The 21,697-nt window shown below is 37.3% G+C and overlaps 1 protein-coding gene across 2 annotated transcripts in view; it reads left to right on the forward strand.

Moving 5' to 3' along the window:
* Frmd5 (FERM domain containing) overlaps positions 1–10,385 on the forward strand; it is a 48,110-nt gene extending 37,725 nt beyond the window's left edge. Inside the window, exons 5-8 of one of the 2 annotated variants that reach the window (XM_065228194.1) lie at positions 6,498–6,877; positions 6,941–7,029; positions 9,356–9,582; positions 9,651–10,385. In XM_065228194.1, the coding sequence (XP_065084266.1) occupies positions 6,498–6,877; positions 6,941–7,029; positions 9,356–9,582; positions 9,651–10,219 (1,265 nt within the window). In that variant the 3' untranslated portion in view covers positions 10,220–10,385. The remainder of the gene's footprint in view (positions 1–6,497; positions 6,878–6,940; positions 7,030–9,355; positions 9,583–9,650) is intronic. The other variant, XM_065228195.1, reaches the window with a different exon arrangement.
* Positions 10,386–21,697: the final 11,312 nt, after the last annotated feature.

Consider the following 21,697-nt stretch of genomic DNA (forward strand, 5'->3'; position numbering starts at 1 on the left):
TGTAATTCGTAGTTCTGGTGCAAGGCGTAACAACCAGATGCATCATAGTGTTGAAAGTTGGAAATACGGCATGTAAGAAGAAACGTTTTTGATGATTTGAGCTGTAATTTTCTTCTACTTTTTCGTGTTTATCGAGTAGTTTGTGAACTGTTCTTTCTATGTGTGGCAAAATATGGTTTGTTTACATTTTGGCTCTTCCGCCCCTTTCAAATGTTAGTCTAGAAATGAGCTAATATTTACACTCGCAACTGTTAGGTAATTCCTACCGCATCTTCAAAACCGATCGCAACCATTGCTGTATCATCTCCTATTCCTGCCGTTGCATCGCTTGAACAGCTTTGGATGAAGCTGAAATTACCTAGGATAAGCGACCTAATGAGCATGAGCATGACTGCACTGTGTAGCGGGTGTTTTGTTTTGAAAAAAGGTGACGAATTTCTGATAGGCCACCCTCCAGCTCGATTCAAAACCCCAAAATATGAGCCTGTGCAAAAAATGCTAAAGATTGATGAAGGTTTGATTCGTAGTTGCTACTGCGCGATTGATTTGATGCAGTGAATTTTGCACAAAGAACCTAATGAATGGGTCTAGGGATTGACAATCCATTCTCAGTGTACAAATTGTGGTGAATAAGTATTTTCAAGTTCAACAGCGGTACCGGCCACGTCCTTGCAGTTATCGGGGAAGGGAAGGATTGTTATTAGTATGACAGACGTTGCTACCGGAGACCGAGAGCTCCACAATTATCTTGACAAGGAAATTTATGTCAGTGGAAAAGTAGCAGGTCAGGATTCACCATAGTAGGCGATATTTATTTTATATATGTATATCTTATTTCGTTTCTTACTTTTGGCCATTCCTTTTGAAATCGTATTTTTCACTAAAAGTGTGCTAAGTATGCACAAACGGTCACCACTAGGCCTCCGAGCTCATTATTATAAATACATAAACAAAACAATTCTGGACCTACAATCGAAATAGGCAGAACAACCAAACGTAAAAAATGGATTTAAACGCAGCTATCTAACACCAGCATCTGAAAGAGCAAACTACCTTTATCGAATGGCATTGTTAGTTTGCGGGATATGTTGACCAGCTTGAATGGTCAAAAGGAAGAAACGAAATAAGATATATATATACGCCTTGGAAACTAGACGTATCAGAAAGTTCAGAAATATATAAAAATAACACTAGTTTACAAAACAACATAAAAAGTGTGAACTTTAGTGGTTGACCAACGTTTCTAATGCAAAATCCTACGCTGAATTCAATTCCGTGGTCAGAAAAAATTAAAGTAGAGCCATTTTTGAGATATACAAAAATTTTGATTTTTTGAATTTTGGACAAAAGTACGATTACTAAAATGTCAATATCTTTGGAACTAGTGCACCAATTTTAATTTTTTTTATGAAAGTGAAGCTATATAAATTTGTTATCGTTCACTAGAATATTATGTCTTTATTAAAAATTTAATTTTGAAGTCATTTAAAAATTTACAGCATTTTTTTTTTATTTTTCCTGCGAATTTTCCATAAAAATCTTGTTTTAATCAACATTTTTAATGGAATAAAAAGATTCAAAAAATCATTCCATAATTTATTCTTAAAGTCCATTAAAAACTGAAGAAAATGAGCCTTTAATGGATGAAATCGGTTGGAAACTGTCGAAGTTATGAATTTTTTTGTAAAATCATGGAAATTGAATGTTCCAAGATTGGCCGTTGTCCCGCTCCTAGGTTCATGCACCACTTCCAGTAGGCCTTTCTGCGGACGTGTACGCATACGGTGCATTTCACTAACACTACCAGCTGTCACGCAAAATTAAATGGGATATTTTCAACAATATAATTTACGCTAGTGTTTGTGAGACCGCTCGGCGAGAACCTAACGCAACCAACTCAATTTGACAGCTTTCTTTCTTTAACATTGCTTAACGATGTATACGACAAAACGTGAATTCAAGGGTAAAAATGATCCTCAAAAGTTTTGTTACGCGTGTGGCAACTATATATTCACAAAATCGGTCAATTTCACTGCTTCGTTGCAAACTGCATACAGGCTTTATTTTAAAATTGATCCTGGAGACTTTGACGAACCGTGGATTCCAAAAGTATTATGTAGTTCGTGCAAAACGTGCTTGGCTAGGTGGATGTTAGGCGCAAGGTAAATTGATTTTTTGAATAACTTTCATATAAACAATTTATGTACAGCATGGTAGTGCTTTGTTCTTTCTTGATCGACATTATCGTACTTCATCTATTTTTGATAAGTGTTAATGTCTTACTTACTAACTCACTTATTTGTTATCTGTCAGTCGCTATTTGTCCTTTGACATGCCCACCATATGGCGTCGACCGTTTTGTCATACAACGGATTGTTATTTCTGCTTGACAAAAGTTAAGCAACAAGGACGTCACAAAACAGTTGAGTATCCACAAGTGGCTTCTATGACAAAACCTGTTCCACATTCAAGTTCGGTCCCGTATCCTGTTTATCCAAAGCGGAAACGAGCGCCCTCTGTTGAATCGACCGTTACAAAAAGTGAGGAGGAATTCAAGGAGGAATGCGAGGAAGACTTCGAGTTGGAATTGGAAAGAAACCCAAAACTGTTTACACAGTCCGAATTTAATGATTTGGTGCGAGATCTCGACTTATCGAAGGAGAAATCCGAATTGCTGGCATCACGCTTGAAAGAACACAACATGCTGAGCAAGGAGGTCAAAATTTCTTGTCACAGGAATCGTCACAAGAAATTTGACAAATATTATTCTACAAAGGACAAGGCATGTTTTTGCCATGACGTAAACGGCTTGTTTGAAGAGTTTGGTGAGCCATATGATCCAGCTGAATGGCGTTTATTCATCGATAGCAGCAAGTTGAGCTTGAAAGCCGTTTTACTGCATCAAGGGAACGAGAAACCTTCTATTCCATTAGCTCATGCCGTTAATATGAAGGAAACGTATGAATCAATGGCTCTATTGCTCAATTTGATAAACTACAATCAACACAATTGGAAAATTTGTTCCGATCTTAAAGTGGTTGCCATGTTGACTGGATTGCAACAGGGATACACAAAATATATGTGTTTTTTGTGTAAATGGGACAGTCGAGCTCGTAAGGAACACTACGTCCGAAAAGATTGGCCAAAACGGGATAATTTCACAATTGGTAAAGACAACGTTAAAAATGATCCTCTTGTGGTAAAAGAACGCATAATACTTCCACCACTACATATAAAACTTGGGCTATTCAAAAATTTCGTCAAAGCGTTGCAAAAAGAAGGGTCGGCATTCCAGTACTTGAAATCAAGGCGAACCAGCCCAAGGCTGAAAGCCTCCCTAATAAAGATAATTACTTGAAATCAGTATTTCCAAATTTATCTGACGCAAAGATAAAGGAAGGTGTATTTGTTGGCCCACAGATCAAAAAACTGCTCAATGATTCCGCATTCAATACAGTTTTGACACCAGATGAGGAAGAAGCGTGGAAATCGTTCCAGCGTGTTGTCACAACCTTTTTAGGAAATTTCAGAAGCCCAGATTATGAGGAAGCCGTCGATGAATTGCTCAAAAATTATGAGAAAATAGGTATAAATCAAAAATATTGTGTTTGTTACATATAATTAATTCCAAATCCTTTTATTTCACTGAACACAGGTGTGAATATGTCTTTGAAGATACATTTCCTACATTCTCACATGGATTTTTTCCCGGAAAATCTTGGTGACGAGAGTGATGAGCACGGCGAACGTTTTCACCAACAAATGAAGATGATGGAACGTCGTTACCAAGAGTTTTGGGATGAAGCAATGATGGGTGACTATTGTTGGTTTCTGATTCGAGAAACAAGTTCAAAACATCGAAGACAAAGTCATTCGATTCTCAATCATTTTTAATAAAACCTAAATAAATTTCTTTTGTATCAACTCGGTTTTAAATCCTGATATGCCTTAATCAAATTGATATGTAGAGAAAAGAATCTCCCATGAAAACTTTACATGCGATTTGGATGCTTACAACGACACCTAGAAAAGGAACTCTAAAGCTGTTGTATTTCAGCAACATTTTTAAGTGTTTTACAAAAATGCTCATAACTTCGACAATTTCCAACCGATTTCATCCATTAAAGGCTCATTTTCTCCGGTTTTGAATGGACTTTAAGAATAAATTATGTAATGATTTTTTGAATCTTTTTATTCCATTAAAAATGTTGATTAAAACAAGATTTTTATGGAAAATTCGCTGGAAAAATAAAAAAAAATGCTGTAAATTTTTAAATGACTTCAAAATTAAATTTTTAATTAAGACATAATATTCTAGTGACCGATAGCAAATTTATTTAGCTTCATTTTCATAAAAAAAAGATTTAAAATTGGTGCACTAGTTCCAAAGATATTGACATTTTAGTAATCGTACTTTTGTCCAAAATTCAAAAAATCATTTTTTTTGTATATCTCAATAATGGCTCTACTTTAATTTTTTCTGACCACGGCATTGAAATCAGCGTAGGATTTTCATTGGAAATGATCATCACCTTACCGAGTTCAAAAATGCTGTAAACTAGTGTAATCCACCAATATGGATCAAAGAAACGGATAACTCTTTACCATGCTACCTAAGGTACCTGGTTAGGTAAATTGTAACATGATAGTGGATACCTGCTGATGTTTAGTACCTATTGATTAGTATATACTGCCCATAAAAGCATTACTGTCCCATATAAATAGGAAATCAAGCAAAGATGGGACAATTATGCGAGTATCGGCAGTATAACTCGTAGATAAAACATGGATTCTTCAGTGGTGTTGAGTACTTGGCACTGATGAAGCTTTCCATGCTCAGTAATGGCGGCCTGTTTATATGACTAGATGTATCCTTCACAGTGCTTTTTGACACTAACTGGGGGCGTATGTTGTTCCATTTTCTTCTGTTCCTGGGAGAGGGAAAGGGAGGGGTCAAAATCTGAACCTCGAGATAGTGTCAAAAAGCACAGTGAAGGATACATTTATTCATACAAACAGGCTGCCATTACCGAGCATGGAAAATTGGATAGCTCACTACCTTAAATCTTTGATCCTCATGCTCTCCAGTAAATGTCTGACCAGCTCGTGCGAATCATGCTACCTGGCACCGGCAAACTAAGGCCATGCAAAGGGCTCCGTCAAACTGTCCCATGCTGACTGCATGATCGTTGATCGGTCACAATTCCGTTTCGGATTCAGCCATCAGGCATTTGGATTTATCCTCTTTCGTAGGTAGGCAGTGTCAGGTACTCTGTTTTGTAGTCTGTGTGAGGGAAATCACAAATCGAGTGTCATCAAAATACATGGCATGTTGAGAGATTGAGCTCGTGAGAGCGGAATTTCTCTCTCAAATTTGAATTTTTTGGCTCTCTGCGGACTGTAAAAACGTATGGGGAAAAATATGTTTTATTTAATTGTTTGCATGGCAGATTCATGACTGAGCTCCTGCAGGGTTCATGTTTTTCATTTATTCAGAAGTATAGCTTACACAGGCTCAAAATATCAATGTTTTGTTTTGAGTAATTTTAACCCTTCGTATACCTGAGCATTCCCAGGCTTCATGATGATGGATGATATATTTAAATTTTTCCTACTTTTGAATTTAACAATCCTAGACCATGCATCTAGACAAAAAACCATTCGCTGCTTCTTCACTTGCTCAATGGTTTTTCTACTATGCCAGCGATATCCCTCACTCGGTAGCGTGATAATCAAGCTAATGTTCCATCTTCTGTTCGTGAATCGATAAGTCCCCTGTGTGAAATTGCTGGTTAGCACAATTACGCATGACATTACAACCTAAATATATTTAAAAAATACCGTTTTGATTGGTCATTCCATTCTACCATCCAGTCCCGAAAAAAAGTTCTTTATGAAACCTGGATCAACTAACAAGGGACATAGATCATCCTGTACTATTTCGTCGAAATTTTCACATGACGAGAGATCCATTTCGCATCGCTTCAATGATATTATATGCTGTAACATAAAAAAATCCCATGATCCCTTTCAATTCACATATTTTCGATAGGATATACCTTTAGGGGTCCATCAAGATCCTCGGTAATTTCAACAGTACTGTTAGCCTCTATAATATCTCCCAAAATCCGAAAGTCAAATCCGTTCAAATACATAGGATAGTCCGTATCATCACGACATCTATCGATGTAATCTAGGTAGTACACCTTCGATAACTGTGGAAGAGTTGGACATAACATTTAATTCAATCAGGTCCTTACACTTTACATACCTGGATTGTATTGCTGGAGATGATATAGTTAAACCAAACCAATAAAACCGGCCAACTCATGCTGACTTGGGTGACCATTCTGTAGCCGGTAGAAGATTGATTTAATATGCAGGAAATTGGATTTGAGGCAGCGTGGCACCAGCATATCATCATTATGTGTGTTAATGAGCCGTGTTCTGCAGAAATTAAATCCCTAAATGATTATGTTCTAATTTCTCTTCATTAGATGAGTTCGGCGATTTCGACGCTGAAACGCACACGGGAGAGTACGTGTCATCACTGAAAATAGCACTTCGGCAGTCCGAGCAGTTGGAGAAGAAAGCGATGGAGTTGCACAGGAAACGTGAGCCAGGCCTGGAAACGGTGGCGGTCTTCGACGAGTTTGTAGGAATCGCACGGAGTCTGGAAACCTATGGGATCGATCCGCATCCGGTGAAGGATCACCGGGGTACGCAACTGTATTTAGGGATTAACTTTTCCGGTATCAGTACGTTTGCCGCGGGACGAAGGGCGCAGCATTTCCGGTGGCCGGAAGTGCACAAGATTAATTTTGAAGGCAAAATGTTTATCATCCATCTTGCGTATACGGACGATCGGCGCGAAGTGGTAAGTGTTATGCGATGCGAAGTTGATTAGGATGGTATTATGATTTTTTTTGCTCTTTTATAGAAAAAGCATACGGTTGGCTTTAAATGTCCGTCTGGATCTGCTTGTCGATACGTTTGGCGATGTGCCATAGAACAAATGTTATTCTTTACGTAAGTATTGGAGACTCCAGAATACCTGGTAGATTGAATTCCATAATTGGTCCTATGATTTCTACTTTATTTTTACTAAGCATTCTAATGTGTTGGTTGTACTAAGCTGTAGTACAAATGCTGTAGAAAATGCTTGGATAATCAAACATTGCGGATTTTGTTTTTTTTTTGGTTTATTTATTTGAGACCGTATCACAACCTAGGGGCGTCTCACCTTTAAGGCCCAAGCGCAATGACAGCGGAAGCGGAACGGCAGCGGCAGCGGAAAAGTCCGATCTGAGTAAGCCTACCTGTTGGATTGAAAACTAGTTAGAATCAAATCGACTTCGGTTAGGCATCTTGATGTCATTTGTGATAACTGTCAAACTTTCCGTTTCCGTTCCGCTTCCGCCCACATTACGCTTGGGCCTTTAGAATGGCCATTGAATATGCTTTTAACTTAAAACAAATGCATGGTCAATGAGAATAGCTCAGAGGGAGAGCAACTTCTACTAAGAGATATGTTGAAATTTCTAAAAACTGCAGGATCTCAGCGTTAAAAAAATCATACAACTGAGTAGAAGTGACTCCGTCGAAATTCCGTGGCAGCATCGGAAATCTCCATAGAAATCTTGCGGAAGTTTGTCCACCGAAAACACGAAAAAATGCCGTACACAGAAAAAAGTTCTGAATTTTAACTGCGATATTGTGCTGAAGTTTACATTAAATGTAGTGCAAAATTGCGTTAAATCCAGCGTTAATAACGTGTGCGGTATATATCTCAGAAATTTACATGGATTTTTCATACGGTGTAGAAATGTCCTGGAACTTCCGTTGGCAGCACCGAAATCGTGCAGAACCTCCTCTGCTGAGAACGGGAGAAAACTTCATCGAAATTCCTTGAAACCTCCGCTGGAAACATCAGAAATCGCCACCGAAACCGTGGCCAGTGAAGAGTTTGGATGCTGCAAATGGAAGTTCTAGTACGCTCTCTTGTTTCCGGCGAAGGAGGTAGGAAATTAGATGCTGTCAACGGAAGTTCCGGAGAGTTTCGACAGAGTTTTCTCGCTTTATCAGCGGATGTGCCACACGATTTCGGTGATGATTACCGATGCAGCTGATGGAAGTTCCAGGGAATATCGACGGCGTTTTCTCGCGTTCTCGGCGGAGAAGGTTCTGCATGATTCGTCAAATCTAGATGATGCATACGAAGGTTCTTGAACTTTTTTCCTCGTCCTGATAAAGGGATCATCAGCCAGGATTACGTTTGACTAAATAAATTACATTGGGGCTACATTCCCCCCTATTCTGCGAGTCACGTGACTCGCAGAATAAGGGAGATAGAGTATACAGTATAATAGAATGAGAAAATGCGAAATTTCGATGGTGTTTTCTCGTGTTTTTGGCGGGGAGCGAAGAGCTCATGATTTCGGTGGAGATTTCCGATGCTGTTCTCGGTCTGCTGGAAAATTTTTCTCGGAGCTTTTGGAATATTTTTCTCGAGTCAGTAGTGTGAATTTGAGCAAACAGAGGCGAACATGTATGGCTTAAAATGCATTTATTTTTTTTGTTATCATAAACATATAACAACAACTGATCACGATTCAAAATTAAGCGAAAATCAGCTAATAAGTGATCCAAAATTGATTGGTCGTAGCTTTGAACACACAAGAAATTAGAGAATGATTTGAAATAATCCATCTAAAGAAAATTAATCGAAAATCTACACACTTTGAAATAACTAATTTACACAAGACGGATTTCATCTTAGAAGGAGATGAACCAGCCCAGGACTGAAAGTCTCCTTATTAAGGATACAAAAAAAAAATATCTTAGACATAAAAGATGAGATGTAAACAAACATTTCCTGTAAAATTAAGTGCTCCAAAACTGAAAAGTTCATTACTCGACGAAAAGTACGTTTGATTGAGCTGAATATCGCGTCTGTTATGATTCAATTTTATGTCAAAATTGACACTTGTCAGTCTCAGAGCACCTAAATTTACATTAATGTAAATAGCTATATAAAATATGCTCAATGATGTGAAGCATCATGAAGCTACAAAAAATGAGCATTGAAAGTTATTGTAAACCCCATGCTTGTGATAGGGTCTCGGGGGGCTGAAGCCGCTCTCTACCATACATTGCAGAACATTAGGTTCATTATTATTAAAACTAGAGTCAAGTAATTTTAGTCATTTTGTCCTTCATCTCCACTACAAAATTATAAGAATTAGATTCCACTCATATAGATAATATCTAATGATAACCAATCACCAATGATATTATAATGATAAAGACGACAATGTTCTGAAGTCATTCTCTTCATGCTTTTTCCTACCTTCAGTCTTCCAACAAGCCAACATGCATCGGTGATGTCCGGTGGTGGATTCTTCTCCTGGGGTACCAAATTCAAATATTCGGGTCGAACCGAGCGCGAAATCCTATCCGAGTCCCTCAACGCCCTCCGCCAACAGAAACTCAACAACACCAGCCCGAGCAAGAGGAAAGCACAAAGCGTTCCTGCGACTCCTTCAAGCCCTCAAGGTGATTTAGCGGAAATCCGTAAGTCCCGTAAGTAGCGCCTGGTTTGGCCAAACGAGCACTGATAGGTTCTCCTTTTTCCTTCAATTTCCCCCCAGGATACAGCAGCCTTCCACGATCGACTATGTCTGAACCGTTGGGCGGTTGTCACGACCACATGGCTTCGTCTGTCTACTGCACCGATAACCCACTGCCAACGTTGGAAACCGTATCGGAGGAAGCGCGCAAAACGAACGGTGATAGTAACGATCACCTTTCGGATTACTACTTCCGGGACTCGTTCGATCATTCCTCGTCCGAATCCGGGTTTACCAGCAATGTGATTGAAAATAGACTCGGTTCTCATCTGCACCACCGCCAAACATATACTTCCGATAATATTTCTTCACTGGCGATGCACAGCATGGCGAACAATTCCGCTCTCATTCAGCAGCAAAATGCTAGCAATAGTGCGAAAAATGCGAAAAAGTTTTCCCTCATCCAAGCCTTTGTGCCATCGTTTTTCTTTGTGGTCGCTGTGCTGGCCGTATCGGCCGTATATATCCTGGAGTCTGATTCGGAGGTATTCAGCTCGATGAAGAATTTGCCGGAGATGATTTGTTTGCGTTACCAGTATTACCAGCCGCTCAAGGAGTTCTTGGCGAAAAAGTTCGGTGCCATATTCTGATTCGTTTTGGTAAAGCCAAGCGCGGAAGGTGGAGCGGACAGGCACGGCGACGACGGATATTATCCGAGGGCAAGTAGCTACGCCGAGGGTCGGGAAATGGGTGGAAATGATAGTCATATGACCCTAACGTTGACGTTACCAATTACGAGGCAAATGTAGAAATCGTTTAAAACAAGACGAACGTTTGATTATTCACATCGAATTAATATCCTTTTGTGTATATATATATATCAGTATTGTTGAGTATGCGTATTCGCGATTGTTTCCAGTATTTTACTATGCTTTTAATTAATGGAACGGAAATGAGTTTTTCGAACCAGTGTTCATTGATGTCAGTATTTGTTATCATTTAGCTGTTTTTAGCTGTTTACACCAAAGAGCTTAGATATCCCAGCACCTTGGATTACTTCAGAGCTGCATGCAGAATGGTTCACTTAAATGTTTCAGAATTAGAAAGATATATTTTATTTCCTATGTTGCTCGTAAATGAAGACATGACTAATATGCCAGTAACAACATTCTGAATTAATAGGGGTTTGAATGTATGCAGCGATAGATAAATTAAATCACGAACATATTGTATATAAAGCAATAATGAACGATATTAAGTGCTGTTGGAAGTTGGTTTAAAATGTGGATATTAGACAATTCTTCATTTATATGGCATATTTGCCATTTCGATTTTTCAATCCGCAGCCCTAATAATTCAGTATTTCCGCAATATTTTCCACATTGTCATGGATAGAGATCTTACCTACCAAGTGATGCTGTTTTAGGCGATTTGACCTGGGTGGCAAAATAGCCGTTTCCTCGTTTATGGCCAGTATGGCAGTGATGAAACCAACATCGCGTTTATATATTACTGGTCTTCGAATTCTTCACACAGGCAGTTCTTACTATTCACTTATTCTATTTTTAAATATTGTATTACACACATTAATTAATGACTTTGCGGCGCACAGTGGGGCAGCGGAGCCATTCGTGTGGCCAAAACCTCTAGCGCCGTTGGTTTGCTTTCTACAGTAATACAATGTTCTACAAAGTTGCTCAATACTAAAAGCGCCATCTTTTGAAAGTTTCATATTAGTTCATTTTTACGCCACATAGGTGGCGCTCGAGTCTATCTTTTGAACGGAGCATCCTAGCCGAATGGTTTTTTCGGCAAAGTTGTATAATTTGAAGTGTTGAGAAATGTTGTCCAAGACATCGAAACTCTATGACTCATATAAAGTGAGTTATCGGGCAATTTGGAAAACTAACCTCAAAATTGCGTTTTTTCCTTTTTTTCACCTATATACGTCAAATGTATAAGTTTTATACTCTGATAGTTATCAAAATGGTTCGACTCATCCAATAAATACCCATTACTTTATATATCATGCCTTGTTATAAAGTTATTAACATAAATGTCTCAAAAAAGTTATGTATAAAAATGTCAATTACTCAAAATATAGCAAAAAGTAGCAGCCAGTTTTTTTTACAGTGATTAGTGTAGACCTTGCTGGATAAAATAACGACCACAGTTCAACAGGCAACTGCAGGCATTTTCATATAACATTATTTGAATATTGCATATGGTAAATTATTTAAAATTTGTTGAAATTTTGCTTTGTGTGTAAAACATGATAAGATGTTATTGATGAATGCAATAGATGCATTATTAGATTACTAGGAGACTTAAAACTGCTGGTTTAAAATGTCCATCCACCAACGTCCTCCATAGTGTCCTTTCGACTTGTTTTGCAACTGTATCGTTCCCGAAATTTTCTGAAATCTTTATTTCTGGCTTCCTGTGCCTCCTTGCTTAACATACCAATTGGAAGCAATGCAATTTGGATTGCTTGCAATCCGTGGATTAAAACCTTATGGACAGAGGCTGACATTGGATACCATTTATAAAGACTAACATAAAGACGAGCAGTTTCTTCAGCAAAATTTCGAAATGCTGTTATTTTGATCGAAAATCCGGAAGACAACGTACGAAGAATTGTATCGCATCGGTCAATTAATTTTTTATTAATACTAGTTATTGCACTTGTTTGGATTGCGTTAGTGAAGAATCTGCGTGCTTTTGTGCTTGTGTTTCTAATTGTTTGTAATCTACTCAGATCAATAACATCTTATCATGTTTTACACACAAAGCAAAATTTCCACAAATTAGAAAGAATTTACCATACACACTTAGAAATAACTAATTTTACACGAGACGGAATCAATCTTTGACATAAAGTATGAAAAGTAAACACAAATTTCATGTAAAAATAAGGTCTCCGATAATGAAAAGTTCGATACTCGACGAAAACTACGTTTGATTGACTTGAATTTCGCGTCTGTTATGACTCAAATTTATGTCAAACTTGACGCTCGTATATGTCAGTCTCCGAGCATCTAAAATTACATCAATTTTTCTAAGTGTGTATGCAATATTCAAATGATGTTATATGAAAATGCCTGCAGTTGCCCGTTGAACTGTGGTCGTTACTTTACCCAACAAGGTCTACACTAATCACTGTAAAAAAATTGGCTGCTACTTTTTGCTATATTTTGAGTAATTGACATTTTTATGCATCCCTTTTTTGAGACATTTATGTAATTAACTATATAATAAAGCATGGTATATAAAATAATGAGTATTTATTGGATGAGTCAAACCATTTAGTTAATTATCAGAGTATAAAACTTATACATTGACGTATATAGGTGAAAAAAAGGAAAAAATGCAATTTTAGAGGTTAGTTTTCCTAATTGCCCAATATCTCGCTAAATGTGAGTCATAGAGTTTTGATGTCTTGGACAACATTTCTCAACACTTCAAATTACACAACTTTGCCCAAAAAACCATTCGGCTAGGATGCTCCGTTCAAAAGATGACTCGAGCGCCACCTATGTGGCGTAAAAATGAACTAATATGAAACTTTCAAAAGATGGCGCTTTTAGTATTGAGCAACTTTGTAGAACATTGTATCGCTGTAGAAAGCAAACCAACGGCGCTAGAGGTTTTGGCCACGCGAATGGCTTCGCTGCCCCACTGTGCGGCGGCAACATACATCGAATGGATTGTTTTGTTCGATGAGGGTTGCGATGCAAAGGTTGCCGAAAGAAATCAGTGTGCCGGGTTGGTCTTGGAGGGGCGTTGGTTTGAAGTTTGCTCTGCAGAACCGGATAGACTACGTTATTGTTCAAGATGTCAACAACAAAAAGACGATGCAGTAATACCATAGAGCTAACTCTAAGACTAGAAGGTCCCGAAGAAACGTGCTCAACTTTTCGACTCAGCTCTGGTACGCTCTTTGGTCCCAAGCTAATCGATGCACTCCTCGAAACATAGGAAAATCCCCGAACCCCTCATTTTATCTGTAAACTTTCATAGCGAATCAAAACAAATATTGTGTAGTACTAGAATTTTGACGAGAATGGGGTACGTTAATCGATTTGCTTGGGTAAATAGGCTAGTCAAGTAGTGAGCCAATTTAAAATCGTTAGTTTCCACCGGTTGGTAATATTCTCTTATTTGCCAAAGAGGACATGTATACTAGAGCGCATCGTTCATAAGGTGGTAGACGTACAGGTCCATTCGCAGCATATATTGAATTCCTTCGATCCGGTTACTCTGAATAGAATGGTAGGTTGCCCACTAGACTGATATGAAATTTGAACTTTTCGCCCCACAGTACTTAGGCGGTTTCAAAACGGATCCAGATTAGCCTCCCAAAATTTGAACTCATTTAGCCAGAAACTGACTTAGCACATACCATTTGTTGTTTATATGGAAGTTACTACGGGATAGCCAATTTTTTGTTCATATCTATCTAACAAATCACCACAGCGTGCTTGTAGGTAATTTTCTCAGCTACAACTTTGCTCAATAAAACACTTTTCGATAAAATGTCAGGAACATCACCTACTACTGATTCAAGACGCGGGTGTCGCGGGATTTACGTGAAATATCACGTAACCGATCTGTATTAAGAAAATCTCAAATGTTACGTGACGTTAGTAACTTTGACCTGCATTGCACGTCATATCCACTAAAAATTTTGGTGAAATCGACCGTATATTCACACAAATTTAGTGTATTTGTGTGTTTGGGACTTCGATATTTCCACGAAACGAGATTTATGTGATTTTCAGTTACGCAGAAAAAGTCAATTCTCTATGAAGTTCTCCGTTTTTTGTTTGTGAAGCTCTTCGAAACATCTTTTAACACATTCAAAGAAATTTGAAACAGAGTTCCATTGGTGTTTCAAAATCGCTCAGAAATAAAACAGAATAGTCGCACAGTTGCAAATCTGGTGCAAAATAGTGCTCGAATAATGAAATTGCAACTCAGCATTGCGAGAGGTGCGTTTCTGTTCTAGTTTCAAATTGAAGCAGTCCTTATAAAATACAACAGCATTGCAAACGGCCTTATAAGGACTGTTTCAATTGACCACTTTGTCAAGCAGTTTTGGTGTGACTTTCTACCAGCGATTTCACAAAACTGGACCAACTAATTTCTATTTTTTTATGAAACGCACACATTTTGGCTACTTTTCTTGTGGTTCTAGTAGAAAAATTCTCAAAATAATGTTTCATTTCAAAGTTCGAGTGGTAGTAAACGTCATTTGAAGTGGTTAATTTGAAACTAGAACAGAAACGCACCTCTCGCAATGCTGAGTTTCAGTTTCATTATTCGAGCACTATTTTGCACCAGATTTGCAACTGCTCGACTATTCTGTTTTATTTCTGAGCGAGTTTGAAACACGAATGGAACTCTGTTTCATATTTCTTTTCTTTGGATGTGTTTAAAGATGTTTCGAAGAGCTTCACAAACAAAACACGGAGAACTTCATAGAGAACAGTAAAGTTTATGGAACTTGATGATAACAAACATCTTTTAGAACTGTGGGTTGCGCTGATTGTGTTGCAGTTTTATTTTTGACAGTTTCAAATTATAGAATTGTCGAGTAGTTTAAAACAATTTTGAAACTCAGCATTGCGAACGGCCTAAGATTATCAATCTTTTAAACATTTAACCACTTCATTCGAGCAGTTGAAATGACGTTTACTACTACTCGAACTTTGAAATAAAACATTATTTTGAGACTTTTTCTTCTAGAACCACGAGAAAAGTAGCCAAAATTTGTGCGTTTCATAAACAAATAGAAAATAGTTGGTCCAGTTTTGTGAAATCTCTGGTAGAAGGTCACGCCAAAACTGCTTGACAAAGTGGTCAATTAATATCTATTCAATTTGACGTTTGACTGAAAAAAAGGTTTTCGGCAAGTTAATAGCGGAGAAAATTTCCCAAAAGAATAGTATCAGTTTTTAATAGTGTAATATTATAATAGGCTAGAGAGACAATGAACAAAAAGTTTGGTTTTTTTCATAGTAATTGCTATATGTATAACATTCAAATGGTTTGTGCCAAGTCAGTTTCCCACCAAATGAATTCAAATTTTGGGAGGCTAATCAAGACCCAGTTTTGAAACCGTTTGAACACTGTGGAGTTAAAATTTTAAAATTTTGCATCAGACTATTGCCCACACAAGCACACAATATCCAATGATACTGCGTACAAGTGAACAGCAGAGTGTTTATTTTAATGCAATATACGTCTTCAAACTGCTGCGTGTTTCGTTTGGAGAAGCCAAGCACCGTATAGGCCTTAGCGGCAGATACGCGTTGAGTGAAATTTAGCTTAACTGCTGAAATTTTGAAATTGTCATTATACTTATGTATTCCGTCACTATTGGACCTAATTTATCTCCCGATAAAAGGATAAGACGTGCCGAAGCCGACATTTCCCCTAGACGATTTTCTAATTTATTTATCTCTCCATACGTATCCGTAAGATTTGATAAGAGTCACAAATTGTTGAGATATGGTTAAAAATCTAACACTGCTGCTTGATTCCAAACTTGGCCTAGGAATTCTAATTTCGGCCTAACGGATTGAAACACCATTGAACAGTGGTCCAGAAGGGGGACTTTTTGGAAATAATAAATAAAAAGTGCATGAAGATAAAGTTTAATCAATTTGGGGTTTTCAGAGAAGATTTTAGTTGAAGGTGGCCGCTGTTAGACGCGTTTGTTTTCGGTTGCTGGAGTTGTCGGTTCTGATTTCGGCGTTGGTCGCGACCGGTGATGGACTGGCGCTGCGTATTCCAGACTGTGTACTCGTGAACTGAAGCCATTGTGTTGCGAGTGATTGTCTTTTTTTCTGCTGAGATCCCTCTAGTCGGAGCAGTTAGAGTGTTTAGAGAGCTGTTTTTAACACCGGTTGAAGAAGTAGCGGCAGCATATCTATGGGAGCTTTTCTTTATTTTTCTCTTATCTTTCATTCCATTATTATATGAAATATTATATGCCGGGAACGGGACGGTCCACCACGGCACTAAATTGAAGCGAAATGGATGTGGAGAGTAGAAATGCCAACTTCCTGTCTTTAACATTTCATGGATAGAGGGTGGGCTCTTATCCCCATGCATTGGGACATCCTCGTGTTGGATGGCCTGATTGTTGACCGGTTGTATGACCTTGTTGTTGCAAGGAGATTCTAATTTTTCCCCTTCACGTGGGTGAAGTTGCACAAGGATTCACCCAATATGTTTTTGGCCCGTCATACAATGGCAGGTTGAGTACAATTAGAGGTTATTAAACTTGATCAAGTCGAACAGCGAGGATAGTCCACGGTCAAACGACAGTTGTCTTGCAACAGTGATTGCTAGTTCCATATCATCATCATATCATTCAGAGAAGTTTTTAGACACTTAAAAATTCTTTCTTTTTCGACTGATGATGTTCGATATTAAAACGATCTACAAAATTGTAGAATATAGGCATAGGCAAAATCGCCTTTACGCATCTAAAGGGGACATTACGGGACAATAAAGAATCTCCTTCCAAAAAGACGAGCCCCCAAACAGGAAGATGTACCAATGAGTGGGGAGAAGAGCCCGCCCTTTATCCACGAAATGTTATCAAAAGGGAGTTGGCATTTCCACTCTCCCCGTCCAAATTACTTCAATCGGGTGCCCTGTTGGACCCTCCCTTCCCTTTTGTATATGTATTTAATTTTTTATGTTATATAAATGTTATATATAATAAATCATCACTTATGCGAGTCGATTTGTTATGATCATTGTCAATAATACTTACATTTCGATGAAGATGATGCTACCTATTTTACCTTTTATGTGATACTTATCATCACAGAATCCAACTTTGAATCGTAGACCAGGTTCAATAACAATACACTCGTTCCGATAAGGGACTCATGGTACCACTCATGGTATAGTCTTCTTCTTCTTCTTCTTCTTCTTCATGTTCGCTCACCATCCGGAATGCACGCTCGGTGCGATTAGTAATAGCAAATAGTGTAACACACTTAGTTTTTCTACCGAGCTTGGCTGTGCAAATCTCGGCAAAAATAAGTTTCACGGAGATCTCAGCAAAAGTGACATTTAATTGCTAAGTGTCGGATAAAGCTGAATGAAATGTTTGCTGAGATTTCAATAAAACTTTTTTTGCAGAGATTTGCACAGCCGAGGTCTGTAGGAAAAACTAAGTGTGTATACATGCAAACGAAAAAGAGATGCAACCAGGATCAGTTTTTCAAAGTAATAGTTTCATCTGAATACCCAACTAATCATATCGGATCTCAGTGACATTTACTCACTCTGAACCTACATTTAAAGTTATGTTGTGATTATATGGTTACTTTGGTACTCACATGTTGTGCAAGTACCACAAGTTCAACAACGCCAACTATGGACAGCTCAATGCTTATCCCATTTACTCTTTGAATCAGCGAATACCAACATGATTATCTGCTAGGAAACTCCAAAGAATATATAGAGATAAAGCTCAAAATACAGTTTTAACTAATAGTACTTTATAAACATCAAGCTGTCCCATATTGGACCCTGCCAACCCACAGCCATCAGAATGATTCATCGGTTGCTAAGTGAAGTACTTCTTAGCGATACATTTCTCAATGTTTCAACTTTGATCTAACGTAAACTTAAAATTATAACCCATATGCCCGTACACACCCGAAACCCATCCTCACACAAAATCAAATAAAAATGTTTATGCATGGTAAACACGTCCGGATATTAACGAGAATATGGGTATACATCTTCACTATCGCAACTACGGGTAATCATCGAAAGTACTTGCATTTTACTCAGGCACTTTTGAGCAAACTGCAATCACCCTCTCATACTCGAAATGTGTCACGACCAACCTGGCACAACGATGCCTTATACGCTCTCTGATCAAAGCACAGGGCGCAGTAATTTACCCTTTTTGCACCAAAATATTCATCAAAATGTGTAAAATCTCATCATGATAATAGCAACCGGTGGAAACTAACGATTTTTATTTGGCTCACAGTGGACTAGCCTATCGGTCCCAAGTACATCGTAAACGTACCCCATTCTAGTCGACAGTCTAGTACCACACTATGTTTGTTTTGATTCGCTATGAAAGTTTGACAGATAAAATGAGGGGTTCGTGAGTAGCAGAGCTGGTCCAAAAAATTGAGCACGTTTCTTCGGTACCTGTATGGTAATAGTTTTTTGAAAATATTTGCCCCATTTTGAGATTTTACTTCTGTAAAACATCATGTTTTGAAGAAATTAACATGTATATTTTGTGGATTACTAGATAGTGTATTGCTGTCTTGTAGAAAGTTGTGTGTTTCTGTAAAATAAAAAACTTTCCGCAACATAGTATGCCTTGGAAAATTCAAACAATAAAGTTAATGCCGAAAAATCGATGCTTAAAGTTAATGCAGGAAAATGCCATGCTATTAAGCGAATTTGTATCTTGAGCAAAGTTTGTGGAAATGTTGAGTTTTGTAGAGTTGTGACCATACTAAAGTATTGAAAATCGTCAGTCAAATAAGTTAGAATTTTCCGGTGGAATCTCAATGAGTATAATTTATGGACGACCCCTTCATCAGGTGCGCCTTTTCTCAACTAAAATCTTTTCTGAAGTCACACAATTGATTAAACTTCATCTGCATGCACTTTTTATTTAATTTTTTGAAATTAGATCTACTGGACCACTGCATTGGATTCACTTTGGTATGTGGATGAAGATAAACATGGAATGGAAAGTTTCGGTAGAAGTGCTTCTTTTGTTTTTGAGAGAAAAGTGTGTAAATAATCATGCTTTGCACTTTTAAAAACTTTGCGTTGCAGCTTAAATAATCATACCAAACATATAATTGACTCGTTAACGCCAAAATCAAAGATATATGTTATGCTTGATAGGCCCTACGTCGGTTACTTTTTAACAAACATTGAAATAATACATTTTAAATTAATTGTCGAGGAGGTCAGTACCAAGCCACTATCATTGGTGTTAAGGTCAACATAATAATTGTTACCAGAATTCCACACATTGTTGAAACATTTGGTCAGTTTTGAGATTTCATTCAATATAGTTAGAATTTCCCAAAAAGTTGTATAACTCGTTTGATTTAACATTTCTAGGTGCGTTTGCTGTAGCGTTTGATAACCAATACAACCTGTTACAACACTGTATTGAACAAACTTCTGAAAATTGCTTCCCTTAGCTGTAGCAATTTAGAAAGAAAATCGATAAAGGGAATCGATTATCGCAGTTAGGTCCTTAGGCATGCTCACTGTCGAGTTGACTGTAATATTAAATGGGTGTGTGTGTGTGTATTTACAATCTAACTCCCACTGACCGGCAGTGGCATTATAGATAGATTCCTCCTGACCAATTCCACGCCAAATCGGTCAGTCACCAAACTTGACTATCTTCGATCTGAATGATACTTGGCACATATTTTCAGTATCATAGACCAAGTATTTTCCGCAGGAGAGGAGACCCTTTTGACTCAAGGGTAATTTTTGAAAAGGGCCTATGTGTTTTTGCACACATACTTTAAAAAAAATGTAGTTCGAAAACAGTTGGTTGTAGAAAAAAATTTACTAAGAAGGAGTTGTAGGAAACTAATAAGGCTTTATAAAAAAAAATATACACGGAATTTTTTTTTCGTTTTTTTACAAAAAAAAAAATTAAAAATAAACCTCAAAATTCAAATAACAAAAAAAAACGTATTTTTGATTTTTTTTTATATTTTTTTAATAAAAACTTGAATAGAAAGCAGAAGTTTTGAAAACAACTCCAGGATGGACAAACTTTTAATAAAAAAGTTTTTCTAAGAGCAACTTTTAAGGCATTTTTGAAACTTTCATTATTTACGGCAAAATGTTCAGTTTGATGTCAGTATATGAATATAAAAATCATTTCAAACGATAGTGCTCATATCGATAAACTTCCTAAATGTAACCGTTTTCAAGATATTTCAAATTTACTTTCATCATAATCATTTTTTTGTAGAAAATATGCCCTTTTCGTAAGTTATACGTGATTGTCCATCAAATATGATAAGTTTTGCAAGATATGCATGTACTTACCTTCAACTTACCCTTGCACCAATAGACTATTGGAAGATTGGTTTTAAACTTATAAGATAAATAAGATAAATAAATGAAATACCCATGCGTTTTTATTTGCATCTTACATTTATTACTTTCGATCGTCTTTAATAATAATAATTTGTACATAAACCTTTTCGTTGAATATATTTTTATTTGATGAACTTTTGATTGGTATGTTTTTATATGTTATGAATTTTTTATTCTACCTGATTCTGAATAATAAATGTAAAAAGGAAGAATAGCAGCTTGTTGATTATTCCAGTAACTACTTTGGGCAGCATCTTGAAGAACAAATGAATAATTTTCGGAAAAATCACAAATTATGATAACTTCTCCATTTTTAAGAGTATTTTTTGTATTTCTCAAGAAACTAGACTGCTGAGTTTTAATATAATCATGGGATACCAGTTTTTCCAACTTTTCGCAAAAATAAGGAACAAATCCATCTACTGGTTTTACAAGTTTCTCTAAACTACATCGATCAGTTGAAACCCATTGTTCAAAACATATTTCAGACATACCCTGTTCCTCGAATTTTTCTGAAAAACTTCTTTCAAAATCTGAGAGACCTGGGCAACGTTCGCATTCGCGGAGGTAACAATGATGAGCTGCATCATATTTCTTCAAAATAATGGTTGAAATCTTTTTCGAATGAATATTTTCTAAGACAATGAAGCATTAAATTAATATTTCCATGGATGGTACAAACACACATATTGTGAGAACCTGAACTACCAAGTAATTTGCAATGCTTTGGTTTAAGTGCTGCAAATGAACTAAATCCAATGCTATTTTTACTAACTTCTTGAAATTTAATAAAAGCTTCTAGCAATGTACAAACTAAAAGTCGCATTTGAATATGAATCTTCTTACCTTCCTTCTTCACTGAAACGTAATCGTTTAGACCTGGCGTGGCTCTGCTTATCTGGTCGCTTTCGAAGAACTGCAATACCTCGTTTTTAATTTCGGGATCCAAACCGTGTCCTAACCTTTCGTTGGGGGTGGCCAATACTCCT

This window comes from Ochlerotatus camptorhynchus, unplaced genomic scaffold (genome assembly GCF_037179485.1).
Source record: "Ochlerotatus camptorhynchus isolate MF236.1 unplaced genomic scaffold, CSIRO-AGI_Acam_v1.1 ptg000284l, whole genome shotgun sequence".
Lineage (NCBI taxonomy): Eukaryota > Metazoa > Arthropoda > Insecta > Diptera > Culicidae > Ochlerotatus > Ochlerotatus camptorhynchus.